The 18,126-nt window shown below is 39.7% G+C and overlaps 1 protein-coding gene across 13 annotated transcripts in view; it reads left to right on the top strand.

Moving 5' to 3' along the window:
- NRG1 (neuregulin 1) overlaps positions 1-18,126 on the top strand; it is a 182,010-nt gene that overhangs the window by 148,515 nt on the left and 15,369 nt on the right. For 8 of the 13 annotated variants that reach the window (XM_061366114.1, XM_061366106.1, XM_061366116.1 and 5 more), the window contains 3 exons: positions 1,927-2,056; positions 8,788-8,846; positions 13,963-13,986. In XM_061366114.1, the coding sequence (XP_061222098.1) occupies positions 1,927-2,056; positions 8,788-8,846; positions 13,963-13,986 (213 nt within the window). Of the gene's footprint in view, positions 1-1,926; positions 2,057-8,067; positions 8,136-8,787; positions 8,847-13,962; positions 13,987-18,126 lie in introns of those variants that run through there. The other 5 variants (XM_061366109.1, XM_061366112.1, XM_061366111.1 and 2 more) reach the window with 3 other exon arrangements.

Raw genomic sequence — 18,126 nt, 5'->3', positions numbered from 1 at the left:
TTTTCTTTGGATTCAATGTTTGCAGCAAATGGTAGAACATCACACATTGCCTACTACAAACAATGCCCCTTGGGTGCCTTCATGTTAGAAACAGCTTTGACTATCAGACAGATTTTGTATAGGTGCTTGCAGCTTTCTAGACAGCTCCATTGGAATCAGTCAGTAGATATAAGCATTGTTCCACCTCAGGATAGAAGCTGTCTTTCAGAAATAAAAATACTGGGATTTGTTCAGCACTGTAAGAAAATTTTTTACTTCTGTATGTCTGGAGATGAGTAAACAGAAACCTTGCAGGAATCTTTCCCCACTTGTTACAGATTAGAGGTAGCCACTTCAGTTAGCTTTAGCCATTTGAAAATTAGGGACTTATTCTCAAGAGTTTAAGCTTGCTTTGCAGTCAATGCAGGGAGACAGACCACCCATAGCGGGGATAAGTTGAGCTGCTTTCTGTGATCAGTGGAGAGCACCTTACAACTGAAAATTCAGTTTTAGTCAGGTAACATAAAATTAAGCTAATAACATGAATGAGTTGCCAGATATCACATAGCCCATCAGTGGCATGGTTCCTGAGCTGGGTACTGACTGGTGTACAGGCCTCAAGCATACCTACCATGTTTTACAGCAAAACTTACCCGAACTAGGGGGCAGCCAGAGATTTTCATTTGAGGCTGCAGCTGCAGCCTAGCAGGTACATGTCTGACCTGGTTTTAACTCAACTCATGGAAGTAGTTTTGCAAGCACAGAGTAGCGTTGAGCATCTGAGGACGTAATACTGTCTCCCCATAAATCACTGTGGCAGTTAGCTAGTTTAGAGCAACCTCAGACAGATTCACCATACTCTAGCAGTTATCAGCAATGACTATAGGGGGGGACTTTCTGAGCACTGTTTCTCCTACTGTACTGCTCCTTGCTTAGAGTACTGTACTTTGCTCAGAGCATTTCCTTGACAGACTACTGGGGCAAATCCTAATGCTAGATTTGTCATCCTACCATGGCAGTCTCCTAGGTTTGCTAACCAAACCATGCTCCTGCCTTCTCCAGGTTTCCCCTAAACACAGCAGGGAGTACGTTAAGAAACACTGCAGTTTTCTGCAGTGGTACTTCCACTTTTTAACAGTGGTACTCCTATTTAATAGCAATTTAGATGCCTAATGGTGTCTAGCAGCATTGGTAGCCCAAACTGCTAATAATTCAAGCCCATCTCCAGGACATGATAGGTTGGCTTACCGATCAAAGGCTCCTGTGGACACAAGGATAGCAATCGTACACACACAAGAAAGGACGATGCTTTCAGCCCCCTTGTCCTCTGCCTCCCTAAGAGTCAAAGCAGCTCCCTCTTACGAGCAAGGGAAGAGGTATTCAGCATTCAGCTCACCACCCTCTCCCCTGGGAAGAAAGCAGTGTCTGGACCAAGGGGTTCAGTCCTGAGAGACTGGATCAGCACAGGGGCTCCGGTTAAGCTCCAATGAAAAAACCTACTTCAAGATAATGCCAGGAAGAAACCTCATCCAAGGCCACCTTTTATTGGGCACTTTTATTAGCAGCCTGTAATGACTCTCACACCCCAAAATCACTTGAATTCAATTAACATAATATAACTAATTGCACATAGATTCCACATTCTCAATTAAATGTGTGTTGAAGAAATTCAAGGTCACTTGATGGACAGTGCTAGTGAAATCCTCCCTTTTTCCCAGGTTGGGTGTGGGGTAGCCTATCTCTGAGGTATGTATTTAAACTCCATTCCCTGTGTCAATCAACAAAACACAGAGTTAGGTAGTGTTTGTAGCTGCAGCAGACAGGGAGTTCAGAGGAATTGCCAGATTCTCCTTGACCTTACTTCTTTCCTCACCCAGAAGTACATTTTCCAGTCAGGAAGTAAAACTAAGCTATTCTGATCTATATTTTCACTCTTGTCTTTTCCAGCTACTTCTACATCTACAACTGGGACAAGTCATCTCACAAAATGTGACATAAAGCAGAAAGCCTTCTGTGTAAACGGGGGAGAGTGCTACATGGTTAAAGACCTCCCGAACCCTCCAAGATACCTGTGCAGGTAAGAAAACCTATTTGCTTACTTTGGTGGAGCCATCAGGTTCCAGAAATGCTTTTTCTTTAAAGGAGCACCTGAACAATCTCTTTTCCTGTACTTGTGGCATTAGATATTTCTTCATTTTTAAGGACATGGATGTGACTGTAACCTAGCAAGAACAACCTCTGTCTTCTATATATGAGGTATAAAAGAGGCTAACTGGGAAAACTTCCCGCATGACACTGCCACAGCAAGCCCCATTGATGTTAACATGGCATGAAGTAGCACAACTTGAGCCTCATGTTAAAAATAATGAAATAGATACTGCAAGCTAACTACACTGCAAATATCAAAAAAAGGGTGTGTGGATAACTGCATTGGATAAATACCTTTTATACAGGACAAACTGGTTACTTTTATTTTGTGCTGTAGTGACTAAACACTTTCTCAAGAGACCAGATTCATGACTGGACTTTTTGCTGTTTTGTTTAATTACATAAAAAACAACAAATATAATGATAATTAACAGAGGTTAATATTTTGTGTGAGGATCTTGATTCAGGAAGTCATATGAGTTTATTTTGAAGGGTGTGCTTGTGCACCATTCTTAAATCCTGGTCTGTGCTGTACTGGGCTATTGCAATAGCCCACTATGTTGGAGAATATCCATGAAGAGCTACAGCACTGTAATTCATATCCTGCCTGGTAGCGTTTACCTCTGGAGGTGAGCTAGTCATAGTGAGTTACTGCTTCCCTCTGTCTTGAGAGGAAAGTTAGCATTTAAACCGTGGGACATTAACGTGATATCTAGCAGGACCGAGTGGAAAGGGGACACTTTTGTGAGGATATTGCTGTTTTTCAGACAGAGAAGAGACAATGGTCATTAAAGACTGTCACCTGCTGTAACTCTTCTGGAATTAAAAGTCAAAAAACAATTGTAAAGATGAGTCTGGTGGCTGACCTAGGTAAAGCTCTATGATGCTTAATAAAACAAACAAACAAACAAAACCCAAGCTCCACAATGTTCTGCTTTACTTGTGAGTGTTCTTGGTTTTGTAGAAGGATGTTAGCTGCACTTCATGAGCTTTGTTTTGCTTTGGTTTTTCACAGATTGCTCTGTTGCTGAAAGTGATGAATATTTCATTGATTTTAGAATCATTTTTAACTAAAGTGAATATGGAAAAGTTACTGGCTCTGGTGGCGTGGTTTCTTTTTTGAGAGAGAAAGAGATAAAAAGGTTTGTGTTAAATTTCCATAATCATTCTAAGCCAGCAGTACAAGATGAGCAGTTTGCTATGACTCTCCGGGGCATGTAGAAGAGCCTACCTATCTGTTTTGACTTCCTATCCAAACACTGCTCAGAGAACTCCAGGCAGCAGAGCTAAGCATCTAGCAGACTTGCTAATAATTTACATTGTCTTGACGGATTCAGAGGTACAGGGACTTCTTATTTATTAAATTCAGAAATCTGACCATGTTTGTTCTTTGGTGCTATAGATTGGCTAATTTTTAATTAAATGTCTCAGAGACACTTGAAGTGGGGATCTTTTCCCCCTCTTGTAGACAAGAAATAACCTTTAATTCTGAGGCTGGAGTTGAAAGAAAAGGCATTTCCTAAATTTGGCAGATGTGCCTCTCTCTGGGTGGCCCAAGACCTATTTGGAAAAAGCATCAGAGCTGTAAAATCAGAGAGGGTGAATCTCATTTGCAGTAAGTCAGTGGAAAAGGATTCTTTTCCTCAGGATAGTCAGGGCCACTGGTATTTTACAGGGCCTTTTGCTATGCCCTCTAATACTTGCCAGAATTGAAACTTTATGTTGTGTAGCAAAACAGGACATAATACAGCAACGTGAGAGTACTTGAAAGTGGGTGTACTGGGAAACTGAAGAGACAAAATATGGTTCTCTTCTTATTTCATTAAAAATACAGATGTCCACTTTTAATTCTAGTATTCCAGTGTTAATTAAAATAAGTATCTAACCAGTACACATTGCCTTTATTGTTCTGAGAAAATAAATCTTCTCCCAGAACATGCCTCTGGAAACAGAATGCTTGAAATATGGTACTTGCTCTTCATATTTCTGCCTCAGTAGCAAGTTCACATTTTTCCATATGGTCCATCTGTTGAGAGCAAAAACAAAATTTCTAAAGCATGAGCCATATCATTCTAAATTGGTTTTATCCCTAACCAAAAAAACATGACTCAGATTCACAATAATCACGGAATTTTCCAAGTAATACCTCAAGTTTTGTAAATGCCCTTTCTATTAAAAAAACAAGGAGCTCCTAAATCTATCTTTATTAAAATCTAGCTATATATTAAGAAATACAAAAAAGAAAAGTGTTTTGTAAAATATATAGTATTAAGATCCAGACTGGATCAGATTTTGCTCTCATGGATACTGTTGTAAACTTCAAGAAAATTCCCTGCTTTCAAGAGGCAACCATTCCAAACACTCAAGAAACACGTGAAGACTTAGTAATGTATGTACAGCAACACCTATGATGGCATGCATGTTCTCTCCATGTATTTTAATTTTGCCCTCAGACTGAATAAAACAATCTCAAAATACGAAAGATGAAAAAGGAGGCTATGAGAATACTTAAATAAACTATTGTGAAAAAATGTCAGGAGTTTCGTAGGAACATGAGTCACATTTTGGAAACGTCATAGACTTTCGAAGCTTGGACATTACTGGCTTCCTATGAGACGGAGGTTCCTAAGTCATTTCTGTTCAGTTGAAAATGTGTTCCCTGAAGACCAAAAACCCCCCAAAAAAACAGATAGCTTCTTCAATAAATACAAAATTGGGACCAGAATTCCTAGTGTTTGCTTCTTACTTGAAGAAAAACTTATATGAATATAATACCCATTACTCTTTTAGAGTAATTTTTTGAAGTATCCTAACCAGGAAAGCCTTGCTGGTCTGACTAATCGATTTCTTACTCACAGAGATCATCTTTCTAGTCCTTTCAGTGTTACTGAAGAAATGATTTTACATCTGAATTTCACTGTATGAAAATAATGTTTCTCTCTAACAGAAAGATGCAGCTACTTTTCTTAATAGTAAATAAGTGAACTACAGACTTTTTAATAATACAGCCATTTTCTATATCCATTGTCATGAAAAGGCTTTGGTGGAATAGAAATTGATGGAACATTCTTAAAAGCAGCAGAAAGAGGAAATTTGTTTCCATAATACTAGCAAAAGTTGCAGAGATTCATTCAACAAGCTGGATGGAAATAATAGTTCTGATTTAACTTAGGCTATGAAATGGATTACTAAATATGGGAATAGGCTGTACTTCCCATGGAGAAAAACATTCTCCCATAATGTATTTGCTTATAAGCAGTGGAGGAAATGGAAATGTGAGGTCCTCATCCATTCAGCCATTCCTCTCCTGCCAAAACCCAGTTTGATGACATGCATTCAGTGCAAGTACTGCTCTTTGCAACTACTGTGTGTAGAGCAAAAAGCAATCTTATTAGTATATGTGTTTTAGTATTGTGGTTTCATCCAGTTAATGTAATAAATAACTAGTCCACGTAGTCCCTTTTAGTCAGAAAGGAAATGATAAGGCTTTCACAGCACAAATGTCTATCGCTGTCTGTGTTGCTTCACTCCAAATTTTGATAGCGTCATAAAAGAAAATGGTACCTGGGTAGTGAACTAGGAAGGACAGGCTCAACAACAAAAAAACATCTGGAAACTCTGAGTAAGCCAAGGTTTTTGAAAACCATACTGTTGCAAGCTGTTTGTAAAAGCACGTCTACAGTAAACAATCCACCACACAGCGCTGGAAACAGCTTTGCACTGTATATCTGAGCAACAACATGTCTTCAGCATTCACACATAATCATAAGCAGACAGGCATCATCTCAGCTGTTGTCTTGGCTGGCCCACCCTGGACCATTCTCAATGGCAGGTGCCGTAGTCCATTTGCTGACAATGGTTTCAGAGCGAGTATAAAGGCACCTGAACTGTTTTCAGCACCATGTCAACAGGGCTGACCCTGCTCGGTTTGGAATAGATTTCATCATTGTCTACACCAGTGTTCAAGTTGTTTTCATCACCTCCACAGCTGCAACCAACATCTGAAAACAAGCACAGACAGAGGAAGCAACCGCCACTGGCCAGTGATAGGAGCAAAGCCTGAGGCTTTTAATCCACAGCATGTTCATTGGGATTGTGTAGGGCTCAGCCTGACAAACAAGATGTAGAGGTCCCTGTGAAGTGAAAGCCAACACAGCTGTGAATGCCATCTTGCCAGGGATGGGTATGAAACAACATCACCGTAGTGCAAAATAAAATTGGAATCAGAGGGGTAGAACATTTTTACTCTTATTTAGTACCACAAGTCAAAATGTCTTCTATCAAAGGCATTTTGCCTTCTGTTAGAGAGGCAAAAAGTCTTCTATCTGGTCCAGCAATATCACCTTTTCATGACAGAGGTATCTGTTATGTTTTTCTCAACTGAATATATCTGTGGAGACTAGGATCTCTCTAGGGTACTTACCAAAAGATGTGACCTTGTCTCTGAAGAACATAAAATCCCTTCCTTTGTAAACAAATGTATTACAGCAAATCAGCTCCAAAGAGTCATCTGCAGAACCTCAAAATAGACCCTGATTTTACAGTAATAATTCTTGCATGTTTTACTCGAACAAGAGCCTAGTGTTTATGTCTGACACTGGTCCTTTGCCAAAGTGATTTTCTGGAAATCCCACTTGTACAAGGGCAGCATCCCTCACCTTAGGGCTAGAAACAATTGTGAAACAATGGAATTTGAAAAATCAGGACAGCTTTCAGTGCACATGAAACTTGGACGGACAGAAGAGGTGGAAGATTGTTCTGAGCAACATGCATTTGCAAATAAGAAGGATCTTTGTCCCCTGGCAAGTAAATGATGAAGCAATTTGCAAAGGAGACTAGCACCAGATTGGCAGTAGGAGAAAAAAAGGAGATGATTCTTGCGCCATGACAGACTCATGGAGAATGTGAGTGACATGCAATGCAAGTGAGATGTATTCAGGAAAGCACATATCAGGTAATTTCAGGTTACACACTGAATAAGAGAGGATAGAAGAAGGAGAAGGAAAGAAGGTTGAAATCTATAGATCATTGGTGTGATGGACAGTAATTCACACTTACATTTGAACTACAGGAGCCTGCATTGCTATAGTGATATTTTGGGAGCCTGAGTTCTGCCCCAAAATGGAGAATAAAGGTGCAGGAAGAATTGACACCCAGCAGCAGAAAAGACAGGGAAAGCACAGAAGAGAAATTCCTTCACTGTGACCAAGGGGGAAGCTGCACCAAAGTTTGCTGCAGAATTGCTTATGAACTGCAAGGGCAGACAGCAATGGGGCTTCAGATTTAGAGAACACCTTTGCCTTCTGATCTTCCTTATGGACCAGACTGACTGTTTTTTCATCTGTCAGCCATGTTGAATATACCTCCTGCCTTGGAATCTGAGTTTGACTTCTCACTTTTTGGACTTTTTTCTGTGATTGCTGCTTTAACTATTCCACTTCAAAGGAAATTACTGGAAGACACAGCATGTTATTACAGAAGTAGGGAAAGCATGGTATTTTCATAGATTCTATGTGACTGGTGAAAGCAACAGTGTAAATTGCTGTTTTACACGGCTTTGCAAATTGAGAAAAAACTTACTCTGGTGCCTTCATGAGGTGGAATAAGCCATGAGCTGATACACATTTTTGCTAGTCTTGATTCTTCTTTTTCTTCTTTGTTTTTTTTCTTTTTTTCTTTTTTTTCAAAACAGACAAGCAAAAAGAATTCTTAGGTTTTGATTTTTTATTTTTTTTTTCCTCTGGTGAATTTTTACTGTAAATTTTGCAAAGTGTTGTGTTCTGGAAAGTTTATACTTTCTTGCCCCTTTTATGATCATTTTTTTCTAACACCTAACCAGGAGGTCACTTAGTGCACTCCCATCTCCGTAGGCCAGCAGATGTGAGCCTGTTAGTGCAGCAGTTTTGGTGTACTTTTGCTTATCACGTTTTTGCCCTTTAGGTGCCAACCTGGATTCACTGGAGCAAGATGTACTGAAACTCTGCCCATGAAAATCCAAAACCAAGAAAGTATGTTAAAATAATCTGAACTTTGCTTTCTTCCCCAACTACAGCAACAAAATCAATAGTACTTGGTGTTTTCACAATTCAGCTGGAACCGGCCTCTTTACGCACTAATTTATGACCTGATTCTCTAAAGTGAAACCTGTACGCCATGGCATTACTGACCTCCAAAATGTTTCTCATTTGTGTGATTTTTGATCTCTTCATCCGTTCACAGATGCATTTGCATTGCACACACCAGCAGCTTTCTTGTTTGGGAGACTGCTGTAAAGTGCAACCCTAAAAGAGCAAACTCACGGAGATGAGTGATGTGTCCTCGCTGCCTTGTGGGAAGTACATCCTAAAAGCAATTTGGGAATTTGGAATGGTGAATTTCTGCCTTGAAACATCTTGAAACAGACTTTGATCTGGATTGGATTGGTTTGGTTCGACTGGCTTTTCGGGGGGGTGGATTTCTTTTCATTTCCACAGAGCAAATGAGTTGCTCTCAGCATCTTGAGCCATTTTGACATGCTAAACCGAGATTCAGTTTCTGAAAGTGAACTCACCAAGTCATATCAGTTCACACTGATGGAGCTTCTCTCTTAGCATATATTCACCTCTTCTCTTTTCTCTGTTTTTTCTGTACCATTTTTTTTTTGTTTGTTTTTCCTCTCAGGTGCCCAAATGAATTTACTGGTGATCGCTGCCAAAACTACGTAATGGCCAGCTTCTACAGTACGTCCACTACCTTTCTGTCTGTGCCGCAGTAGAAGCATGCTCAGTCGGTGCTGCTTTCTTGTCGCTGCATCTTTCCTCCAATCATTTATTTTTAATCAATAACTAGATTTGTTGCCTAAGGCCTAATACTATTGTCTCTGCCTGTTGCATGAAAATGATAACAAAAAGCAATTGCAATACTCTCCTGGATTGTTTGACATTGAGGCTATGGGGAAATGAGAGACTTAGGAATATTGTAAAAGTAACACTGAATGCTGTGATATGGACTCCCCACTGACATCAAGCAGTAAAAGTGCAAAAAAGATGTTTTGAAGGCCTTGCATTCTATTTACCACAAAAAGCTTATGAAACTTTGTAGGGGGCAGTACTCCCCCAGCAAAGGCAAAGGTAGCTAATCGTCTGCTTGCATATGAGATTTGTACTCAGACCTACAAGTTAAAGGTAATTGACGTGCTTACATTGGTTCTGATGAGCACATGCCAAACAGGATCTAAATATTCGTCATCCTCGTTGTCCAAGTTTCAGGGCAAAAAGACACAGAAAGAAAAAGAAAAGGAGGACAGATGGCATAAACGATGGGGTCTGACATACATATTTGTGGCTAACAGATGCAAGAGATCAAGTATTTCAGAGCCAGATTAATTGGCAAAAGAAATTTACTAGGCAGACACACATAAACACAGACGCACATCCACCACAGAGGACACTATGTCAGACTGCTGGTAGAATCAGCACTTTAGTCACATAAGCTGCATCCCCTCATAAGCACAGAGGGATGGGTTAATTATTATTACTTGTCAGGGAGGAAACAGAAAGTACACTGAATATTTCTTTTATCTTATTAGCGATAGCAAAGTCAAAGGTAACATATAAGAAAATTGTTTAGATTTTACATTTTAACGCATGTGTACTATTCAAAATTAATTGTCTCTGGCATCTGAATGTACTATGATCTAAAAGCAATATTATAGGAACTGGTTTTTTGATGGATTACTTGCCATCACAGATTTCAGAGACTACAGGCTAGCTTAATTTAATTTCCATTAGTACATAGGACAAAAAGCAGTTTAGCATGTGCTGGACATTTTGGAGCCTGAAGATATGCACAGGTTTTTCTCTTATACTGATGGATGAAAAATGTCCATACATAATTCATACTGCCCATCATGGAAGTTACCCATGTAAACCTCAAGGGTGCTGACTAGACACCAGACCTTCCAGCACTCAAGTGTGTATTTTATGCCTTGTTTTAAAAGCTTTATTGGTGTGAGTTATTTTTAAAATGCCTCTGGTAACTATGGATTTGAAAATTTTTACACTGCCACACTGTTTAAGTTTACCATACATTAGATTTAAATGGCCTTTTTTTGTGTATTGTGGTAAAAAGTGCAGTTAAGCTTATCTTAGAAGCATCATTTGAAAGGAGGTTGTGTAAAAACATCCATTGTTGCTGAGTTTGCTCTGAAAACTGTGGAAGAATTCTATGTTGACTATAAATTCATTTTTCTACCCACGGAAAAAAAAGAAAAACAGGTTTAGGTGAGGTTTCCCTTATAGTTTTTCACTTTCCTAACTGTGGTTGGGATTTTTAGAGAAATTTTTGGGCAGTAGGTATTTTATGAAGTTACATCCATGGAAAAGGCATAGATGCCCTTGCCTCGCTGCAAGTTATGCTCATCTGCAAGTCCTTAAGTTAGTACAGTACATTGTCCTTGAAATGCAGTGGAAGGAGAGCACACCGCTACCTGCCCTAGGCTACTCTGAGAGCCCCAACAACGGCTGTGAGACTCTGGCACTTCTGCCTAGCCTGTGTCTGCAATATAACAGATGTCTTAAAATGCTGAAAATCTAAAGTGACGCTTTTGGAAAGGGTCCAGTGAGGATAGATATAAATAAAAAATAATCATTGAGGAACCATTTATATGACTTTTTATTACTACAGCCAACACCAACAAGAGCATACAGTTAAAAAAGGGACTCAGAATGAAAGTTATCTTCAGACAAATGTTGCATCTGGGGCTTAAAGCCAAGCTCATATTTTGCACCAAGTGATGCGGGTAATTAACTTAGCTCTGTAGATGCAGCTTTTGCAAAGTTCAGAGCAAATTGGGATGTTAAGAAGCCTAAGTGCCAATAGGAAACAAAAGTGTGCATGTAAGCTATACAGTGCTAATTTTACTTGATTTCCAAAGGTGTTTCTTTAAGGTGTTTTCCCCTATAACCTGACTTTTTGCTGCAGCGGTTTTGACTTTGAGGTTCACTGTCCACCGTTGGTTCATAATACACCAGAAGGTGGTCCCCAAAAGTGTTGCAAAAACACAACTGTTCCACGCAGATATATTAGCTATATTTGAATATTCATGTATTCACTAATTTTTATGTAGCTATGCGTTGAGAACTCTTATGGCATTACTGCAAACTGGTCTTTGAGATAAGAAACATTGGTGGAGCCTTGGATTGATAGAAAGTTGATGAAGCTTCTCTAGAGCATAATCATAGGCAAAGTCTTTGCCCTCCTAAATGCCCCATATTGGCCAAGAATGACACCCAAAGGGCCAGCTGACTTGCATACCTCACTAGTTAACAGTTATATGCATATTGTGCACATAGAACAACTCATGGGGCATGCTGGGAGCTATCTTGGGCATGAATTGAATTAATGAATCTTACCTGAAGTTTTCATTTTCTAAAGACTTTCAGCACCCTAAATTGTAGTCTTTATATGCTAAGACCAACACTCCTAAATGACAGAGTTGAAAAATGTCATTGCCCGTCTTCTGCTCAACGTTAAAGGTGACAGTATTTCACTATAAACAGCTCAGTTAATGCTCACTAAATGCTAAAAATGCTATGGTAGAATACTCTAATTAAGAAAGGATGTTCGTTATGCTTGAGACTCAAATCAGTTATAGGAGAACATTTTTACAGGAGCTACAGGACTTAACATCCTTTAACAGCTCAAAATTGATTTTTCAGCCTAAGTACCACCGAAATGATCCAAGACTTAGGATGCAAAATGGATACTAAGCCTCAGGAAAAAACCCAGCACCCCAGCCACTCAAGCAGAATTTGCAGACAGGCAGGAGTTTTGCTCTGTGATAGTTTGGAGGACTTAGTTTCAATTCAATTTACATAAAAAAGGAACTTTTTTAGAATTTGTATTACCCACAAAACAGGTTTAGTGAGAAGATTAAACAACGACTTGTAAGAAACATGGCACCTTGATGCATTAGAGGTGAAATTGGTCTCCCTGGACCTCTGTGCTGCTGCAGTTGATCCAAATGGGCTCTTCCCTTGTCAGGTGCAAGGTCTCCACTCAAGCCTGCAGCTATGCTCACCCCTCGCTGGACAGCGCCATGTCCTCAGGCTACCCACCCAGCCCTAAAGAGTAACCACACCAAAAGCTTGGGTGCCTAGCAGCTGTGGCACATCACTCCTGAGCAGCGCATGCAGTCCTGGAGGACCTGTTCCAGCATTTTCAGGCATCAGACTCTTGTTCTGTAGGTCCTGGACCCCAACATGCTACCATGAGCTGCAGCTGTTACTTTCTGGGAAAAAAAAAAAACAAACCAAAATGCTTCCCAAGCAATTTTTCTTCCAATATTGCACCCACAAAAATCACACCCAGAATGAAAATTGAGTTGTTAAAAACAATTATTTGCATTTCTTCTTACAGCACCTGGACAAATATCCAATAGAAACCACATCGCTAGTAAAAAATTATGCAACAATATTGTTTTAAATATTAAAAGATCAAAAATAATAGCCTGTTTATAAAATGAGACGCACCAGAATATTCTGCTTTCTTTTAAACAGATCTAGGGAACGTAGCTAGGAATACCAAAAAAAAAAAAAAAAAACAAGAGCTACATGACATCTAGGTTTGGATAAGCAATGCATGTTTCTTCAGCATGTTTTCTTGTTAGGACTTTCAGCCAGAATATATTCCAATTTTAAGTACCAACTTCCCATTGAATTACTTGAAATAGAAACTGCATGATATGAGTGACTTCCCCTAAAATTAAATTACACTCAGACTAGGAATTTACCTGTTAGCAAGCATAAGTACAGCAATATAGATGCATGGGCATGTCATTCATTTTATTGAAGACTTAACCAAGCTTTCTATGCAACTAATGTGTATCGTTACCAGTGTTCATGTAGGCATGTAATACTGACTCTTTAGGAAGAGACCTGGATGGATTCCAGTTTACTTAACCCTTAAAATGTTACTGATTGGCAAAAAATAATTGGCATTCCCACTGTGTACAAACTACAGTATTTGGTCAGAAAATTAGTATTGGATTTAAAATTCACAGCACACAAGTACAAAGAAAGTGAAAGCCACCACAGTTATGGTGTTGGCCCCGTCAGAAGGGTCTCCTAGGGTACCTGCCAGGTGGAAACCTGTGTTCCTTCTCATCCCCAGCTGCTAGGGATGGTGATTTAGACATGGGATTCATGTAAACAGCATCAGCCCCTTAACCCCAGGGTGCATCCAGCTGACCAGCGGGTGGTTCTGCCCGGGCAGCACAGCCTAAAGGCAAGGGCAAAGGACTTGGCTCCTTTTCCAAAAATGAGAGCCCTGCTACATTCAGTTTGCAGAGCTCCCACTTCTGAGCAAACAGTCCCAGACACCTCCAGGTTGCAACCTATAGGAACAGGGAACCGCATACAGGGGACAGGAATACAGGGGAAAGGAGCCCACTGCAAGTCATTTCCAGGGGAATGCTACACCTCGTAGAGCAACCCTGTACTCTAATGGTCCCATCTGAAAAAAAACAGCCATTTCACATGGCGTCCTCAGGCAATAGCCCCCTTACCTCAGTAAGATCTTTAAGGGTTAATGGTTCTTACTGCTTCCCTGCATCGTGAATGTTCAGATCCTCGTACGTATTTTGGTGTGTGACCCTTCCAGAAGGTCCGGTCATGTAGCTTGCAGAGGCACATTTCAGCACTACTCACATACCCACATGCCCCTTTGTCCTGTTTCATGTGCAGACACAGAATAGCTGTAATTCTTATATGTGATTTATTTTTGAGTACAGTATATTGCTCTTTCTGAAACTTTTTCCTTTTTCTTTCTTTTTTTGTCAACTTTCTGCATTGGCAGAGCACCTTGGGATTGAATTTATGGGTATGGACCAATCATTCCTTTTAGCCTGCAGATTTTAGAGCCTGAGAGATAAATCCCTTTTCATTTTTTTTTTCTTCACCTCACCTTTTCGATTTCTAACCAATTTCTTTATGCTTTAGAAGGGATCATACAGCTATAACAACAACCGTTGTCAAAATGTTAGCGGACATCAGCAGTTATAGTGATATTCCAAACCTAAGGAGTTCTAGGAATTAGCAAAGTAACCATAACATAGTGCACATTCATTTTTCTGCTGCGTAATTTTGGCTAGTTTTGACATTTGCTTTTGCTAAGTTCTTCTAGGGTTACTGGATTTTGGAAACACTGTAAGAATGAAGTAAAATGACTAACTACTCTATAAAAATGAATAAGCTGTTATAGCCACTTAAAAATCTGCAAATTTACAGTTTTGAGTTCTGGTTTCCAAGTAAAATTCTATGTCTAAACCCACAGCTAGGTATGTAAATTAGATGCATTTACATACTTGTTAATGATATGCACATATACATTCATTTCTAGATCTGAAAGTAGAAGTGAACTGAAAGTTATGTAGGAACTTAAGTGGAGGTTTACAGCTAGACTCCAGATTCTGAAGTCAGCAAATATAATCAATATTTCTAATACCAAACTCATATTGCACCCAACCAAGAACACTGGCAGCAGGTACTATTTTTACACTTCATCTTAATTATAATAGAAATAGGTCTTATAAATCCCCCTCATGAATAGACAGTACTTATCTGACTAACATTCAGTAATCAGGTGTACACATAATGCATCTTTTGAGTCAGATTTAGTTTGGAATCTCCTAAAATTGTTGACAAATGAAATGAACCAGCCAGTGATGCTTTTCAGACAGTTTTGGTTCATGTTCTTGTTAAAAATGTCCACACAGAATGTCATTAGCTTATGCTGTGAACTGTGGAAAACCCATTAACAGTCCAAATTTAAGAAATCTCTCACAACTCAGATTATTATTATTATTAATATTATCATCATTATTATTGTTGTTTTTGTTATTGTTGTAATCACAAGCTCATTATTTCTCACTCGTAAGTGCTAAACCGTAGTAGAGATATATGGATACATTAATATTTGAGGAATTAAATTGAAATTGTTTAAAAAAAATGACTTGCCAATTCTGCTTTGTACATGAAATTACATCAGTGGAGCCACCTCTCGGAATGAAATCCTTTTAAAAATCCCTAGAGACCTATAAGAAGAAAAGCTTTAAACCAGAGCAAATTTAAGAACATATATATCACTAATTATGTATGAATTAAGCAGATGTGAAATTAATTTCATAATGTGCGTGTTCAAAAGGCTGCACATAGAGCTATTTAATATCTTGACTTAAATCTCATGTCAGTTTGCTTCTCTACCATTCTGCAGGGGGAAAAAATGCATTCAAGTGATTTTTAACACTTAACAGGCTAAAACCTTTCCTGAATTCTCACTGCACATACATTTCCCTATGGACTTTTCCCCAAAGCTGCTATTAGTTGTTTTCAAGGTGGTTTAATGAGCACTGCAAACACAGCATGTGTTGCTTGGCTGGGCATCATTAACTGGCTCTGTAAATGTTAACACCGGTCAGGCAGTTTTGGGGCAAGACCTGTATAACCTCAAGTGCCCTATGGGACTTCAGTCCCTGCTTCACAAAACTCTCCTGGCCCTAAATAGGGTGGCCGAGTCTCATCCTAGAGAGATACATCACCCTCAGATACTGCTGTCCCAGGAAGGGAGACCCTGTCAGCTAAGAGGAGCATGGCCAGGTTTACATGGGAGCTTGCTGGTTTGCTGGGGAAGACATGCACCAACCTGGGTGCCAACCCAGGAAGCCACTCCCCACACAGCTTGAGGAAGGTCATGGTGGTGACTCCCTTCATGCACAACGTGTCAAGATGATGTCAAAAGATCATATGGGGATTCTTTCAAAGGTTGCTAGGAGTTAAGGCAACGAAAGCAGACCCACGGATTTACCCCTCCATGCCCCTGAAGACCTATAGTCCCTGCTCTTTCCCTGCACCTCCCCCCCCTGCAGTGGGTGAGAGCCCAAGAGCACCCAACACACAAGCACAAGCCTGAGCCCCCCGGCAGCCTTAGCAAAGCCATCATCAGCCGGCTGCCCGGCTCATTTGCAACAGCCTCTGCTTGGAGTAAACCTCACAGAATCAGTGCAGTCAAGCAAGATTTCCACTGTTAGTTAATCATCCTCCTCCTCTCCCTTCCCCTCCAAGAAAAATGGGTTGATATGTCCTTATTCATTTTGCTTTCACAAGCTAACATCTGACAGCATGACAGGAATAAAATAAAACATATAATAATTCAAAGCATTTCAAATTTGCCCCTATATTGCTTAGTGCAATTCTCCTGCTTCCTTTGACATCCTCATAATACACCATCTCCATGGCTAATTAATAAGCGCTTTCAGAAGGGGCAAAATGGGAAGGGGATCGATTGCCACTAACTAGCCTAGGTGAGGAGTTATGCTGTATGAGAAATCCCTTCACACTGCTTCAGCCTTTTTTCTTTTGTTCCCAAGCATTTCTTCACTCTGTTTTTTTCCAGTATCAAGCATGCTGTGCCAGGCCTACAGTCGATTTCTCAACCCTTTAACCTTGTCATTTCCTATATTTCATCTTCCTCTTTTTCTCTTTGTCCTGGTTTGATTGGTGTTTCAGCTTTTTCTTCCCTTTCTTTGTTGACTCTCTGTTCTTGGAGTTACATTTTTGTTTTCTTTAATACATTTTTGCAGCATACTAGTTTTACCAAACTCACTTCTTCCTTTCTCCCCCCCCCCCCCCAGCCTTTTTAATAGTCAGTGCTATTAATTTTGTCTGACAGTGCTCATGATCTGTTTGTTGGTATTTTGGTTTACAGTGGGTTTGGCTTGTAGGACAAACTCATTCCATGATAAGGTTCATTGTATCAGAGAAATTAAGATTTCTTTTGCTTTGTGATTTGTTGCATGGAATATTTGCCATTTGGCCACAGCAACTTTAAAATTAAACTACGTAAGCCTCCAAAACACATTGGAGGAATGACTTCAGTAGGGAGCATTTTCTTCTGCACTGTGACATCTGTGACAGAACATCATTTAAGTGCCTGAGCTTGGTCAGAGAATCATGGCACATGTGAGGGAGTGTTGTGCATCTCTGTACTTCCTAGTGAATTGCCCCACAGACCTTTTATGTTCATGTAAGTCCCTTCCACTAGGAACAATCCTGGTATTTATCCTAAAGGTAGTGCAGAGCTGTGCAGCTTTTATTCATTCATTTATTTTTAATCACCTGCTGGTATTCTGACTTGGTCAACATTGCAGTCTGATCTAAGGCCACCCTCCAGTCTGAATTCTCCAGGGCAAGCTTTCTAGACTGCCTGCTTAATCAAAAATAAGCCTTGATAAAATCTAGACACCTATTTTTGTCCTAAAAGCATCTGTAAAACATCAACACAGAATGCGCCTCTGTCTCAGTGCTCCTTACGTAACGATTCCCTAGAACAGCACACAGCAATGCTCTCTGCCAAGCATGAGCAAGGCTGGAATGCATGGGTAGCTCCAACCCAAACATTACCAGTGCTACTAACATCTTTATAATAGTGAAATATCTCTGATGAATGAGATTGGTAACAAGTTGTCATCACTGAGCAAGCTGCCACTCTAGACAGAGCAGTTCCTTTGTTGGACACCAAGGGATGCAAGTAGAAACCCAGCATTTCTCTGATACAAGGCACAGCTGGTTGTTGATACTGCTGTGTTTTTTTACAATCACTGCTGAAAGAGTCTGAATTTTATGTCCAGACCTCAGAACCTGTCTTAATTTCCATTGCTGATACAATTACAAGCCAAGCTCATGTCTTAAATGTAGAAGAATATTTTGAAATCTCCTGTAAAGACAACTAGGATATAAATTGACATGGGGGCAGAGGGAAATTGGATATGAAAACAATCCAAAAAAGATAATAAGAAAACAGATTTCTCTTAAAGCCCATAAAATAGGCCTTCATTCCAGCTGTCTTTGCAGAGTTAAACTTCTGAAGCATTTGCAAATTCATGTTATTACCTTAGTGCATTGCATTTTTATTTCCAGCAAATGCTGAGTGTTTGTTAATAGTGAAATTGTTTCACAGATATTA

This window comes from Neopsephotus bourkii, unplaced genomic scaffold, assembly GCF_033783945.1.
Source record: "Neopsephotus bourkii isolate Nb327-2 ecotype Australia unplaced genomic scaffold, CSIRO-AGI_Nbou_v1 NB_1298, whole genome shotgun sequence".
NCBI lineage: Eukaryota > Metazoa > Chordata > Aves > Psittaciformes > Psittacidae > Neopsephotus > Neopsephotus bourkii.
The sequence above is the reverse complement of the archived record's forward strand: the minus strand, read 5'-3'. Positions and strand labels throughout refer to the sequence as shown.